The sequence below is a fragment of the Lactuca virosa genome, chromosome 4, assembly GCF_052849685.1.
Source record: "Lactuca virosa cultivar CGN04683 chromosome 4, Lactuca_virosa_CGN04683_v6, whole genome shotgun sequence".
Classification (NCBI taxonomy): Eukaryota; Viridiplantae; Streptophyta; class Magnoliopsida; order Asterales; family Asteraceae; genus Lactuca; species Lactuca virosa.
Window position 1 is genome coordinate 508,509,241 of NC_136429.1, and position 3,388 is coordinate 508,512,628.

Consider the following 3,388-nt stretch of genomic DNA (forward strand, 5'->3'; position numbering starts at 1 on the left):
TTGGTGTTTTACTTTGGTGTTTAGAAGACCTCTTGAGTTGTTCCCTTTAGTGCTTATTTAAGTAAAGCACTTAAAGATTTAAGACACTCAAGAATAAAAGAAGGAACTAGCATTCCAAGTGTTTTACTCTTGATGGTGGATAGTTGTAGAGAAGATCATACACTTTGATCTTTTGTTATCTTCATCAACACCTCAAAATCAAGTGGGTTCAAAGGCTTCAAAGGTTATCTCTAAAACATCCTATGGTTGCTTTTATTTCATTCTAACCTCTATAAATGAATCCATGATGATGTGGTTTTGTTATGAACTAAAAATAAACTTGTTATTTTTAAAGTCTTCTGTTGCCGGTTTTTGTGAAAAACAAACTTTTATTTCGTATCAAAACCCAACAGGTTGGCGGTGGCCGGCGGTGATAATGGTGGTGGGTGTTGGTTTTCGTTGGTGGTGGATGGGGGTGGTGGTGATTGGTGACGGTGACGAGTGGCGAGTGGTGGTGTTGGGTGGTAATGGTGGGTGGGGGTGGTGTTGTTTGGGTGGTGAGTGGTGTTGGTTAATGGGTTTTTTTTAGTATTTTTACTTATTTTTTATTTATATTAATATTATTTGATAATTTTAATTAACAAAAATTGTATGGTCCAATTTTTTTCTCAAATGTCCTCACAATAAGAAATGTTCTCGATTGAATGTTCATATATATATATATATATATATATATATATATATATATATATATATATATATATATATATATACACATACACACGTGTGTGTGTCCAAAATTTAATTAAAATACATACTTTTTTCTAATTTTTTTTATCATTATCAACTTAGACCATCTCTAATCCATCTTCATTTTTTCACCTCATAAATGGAGAAAAAAAATAGGATAAATAGTATTTTATCTCCAACCATACTCTATTTTTTATCCAATTTTTTACCCCAAAAATTATATTCCTAGAATATATTCCATTTGTATAACTTATATATATTGTTAAATACACCTTTTACTAATTAGATTTTAACAAATATATATTATATTTTTTTTCATTACAAAAATAATACAAATTATATTATCATAGATAAAATATTTGCATATAATAAATTTAAATTAATTATTACTTTATTATAAATAATTATTAAATAAATATGATGATATTTATAATAAATATATCAAGATCACAAGTATATTTGATTACTATATTTTATAAATTATATTACTGTGTTTAAGTTTTTAATATATATTTAATTTCTTTATATGGATTCGATAAATAAATATTAAACTCTCGGTTTACGATTAATTAATATCAATTAGTATATAACATGATGTTATAAATATTAAATATTGCATTTAAATTATAATTAGTAGATAAAATTAAGCTAAAAATGTATAAAATAAAAATAAAAAAAACTAAAACTGACAACCAAAACTTCAACTCTATTTTTGGAGATATGAATAGTACTCCCCTATATTTGTGGGAATACTATTCATATCTCTAAAAACGAAGATAAAAGTGGGGTAGGGTTGAAGGAGAATAGGAAAAAAAAAAATAAGAAAAAAGATGGAATATGGATTGGGTTGGAGATGCCCTTTGATATCCAAGCACAAAATAAACTTCTTCTTTTTGGATCATTTTGATTTCATCACATCATAATTTTTTTTCTCTTTCCAGGTCAATTAGATTGCTCCAGCAGCCCACGCTTTTAATTTTCTTCAAATAATATTAGAAAAGTCCCTTCAATATAATCCAAGACAGTATAGTGACAGTGTGTGTGTATTGGCATTTCATGAACTTAGTGGCAACGTACGTTTGGTTTATTTTAAGTTAAAAGGACCACTGGAGCAAGAAAACAAAACCACAAAGAAATTCACTCGTAATTAAATGATCAATAGCATACACAGCATCTAATGGCCCACACGCTTCCTGTTCTTTTAAAATTAATTTAATTTGGATAATATGTTGTGACGCTTTCTAATTCGAAGGTGATGTATAAGAATTATTTCGATAAAAGAAGGCACTGAAAATGACTAAACAATCTAATGAAATTTCTATGACAATTCATATAGTATGTTTTTTTATATAAATCATCTTTATACATACAAAGGAGATATATATAGAGCCACTCAATTATAAACAATTCTATATCGATCATATGAGTATATGACATATATCTTCGATTTTTAAGGTTTTATATCACATCTTATGTGCAAAGATTAAACGCGGTTCGATGAAAGTCGACATATATTCTCAAAAGTCATCGAAAGGAAATTGCCATGCAAATTCCTCGTATACCAAACTTCACGCAATCTGTCACTTCCGACACCTTCTGGGAAACTTCATCTCCCACAATTTGCATGCCCATTGATTCCACCCATCAATCAACTGTCATCTTCTTCATCTTCCCCACACTGTGTCTACTCCATCTATATATACATATTCATCCATCTCCATTACATTTTCAGTCATAAAATAATACAAGAAACTTCCTTCTTTACACTCTAATGGAGCCTGCAAAAGTCCCCAAGTCTTTCGGTTGTTTCTCTCAAAAGGGTTTGCTCGTAAGGCTAAGTAGCTTTCGTTCCAAAAGCAACAACACTTCAAACTCCAATTCCCCTACGTTAATGTCTCCTAAACCCTCAAAACGAAACACCAACAACAGACAACAAGATTTCAGGTGGGTTTTCGCTCGTTTTGACACTGACAACGATGGAAAAATTTCAGCTTTAGAGCTTCGATCATACTTCGGGTCCATTGGAGAATACATGTCGCACCAGGAGGCTCAGTGCGTGATTGACGATTTGGATGTTGATGGTGATGGGTTTATTGATTTTGATGATTTTATGAGGCTGATGAAGGTGAAAGATGAGAGAGATGATGTTAAAGCAGCGTTTGAGATGTTTGAGCATGAGAAGGGGTGTGGACAGATTAGTCCGAAGAGTTTGCAGAAGACCCTGAGTCGACTCGGCGAATCGAAAAGTTATGATGAGTGTTTGCAGATGATTAAGGTGTTTGATGTTCATGGTAAAGGAGGTGTTGATTTCAATGAGTTTCAGCAGATGATGATGACATAAATTGTAAATTTAAGTTCTTGTGTCAATAAGCAGACAATATAAATTTCAATCCAAGTTTAAATGTCAATTAAGTTTTAGTTTTTCTAGAACGACTAAAATGCAACTTCAATTCTACTCTTAAACTAATTGAACCTCAACTAATGAAGTTACTTAATTTGATTCTTGTAACTTCCATTTCATGCCGGTAGATTAGTTGCTTGAAAATAAGTTTATGGGAGTTGGATCCGTACACAACAATTTTTCTCCATACACAACAATTGATGCTTTAAAATGTTGTATTGTACAACTATATAATGCATGAATTGTTGTGTATCTTTA

The 3,388-nt window shown here is 30.9% G+C and overlaps 1 protein-coding gene across 1 annotated transcript; it reads left to right on the forward strand.

The window, feature by feature from the left end:
• The first annotated feature begins 2,165 nt into the window (after window positions 1–2,165).
• Window positions 2,166–3,137, forward strand: CML41 (calmodulin-like 41). The gene has a single exon (XM_079046515.1). It carries the CDS (start codon window positions 2,501–2,503, stop codon window positions 3,068–3,070), a length of 570 nt encoding a protein of 189 aa, XP_078902641.1. The 5' UTR covers window positions 2,166–2,500; the 3' UTR covers window positions 3,071–3,137.
• Window positions 3,138–3,388: the final 251 nt, after the last annotated feature.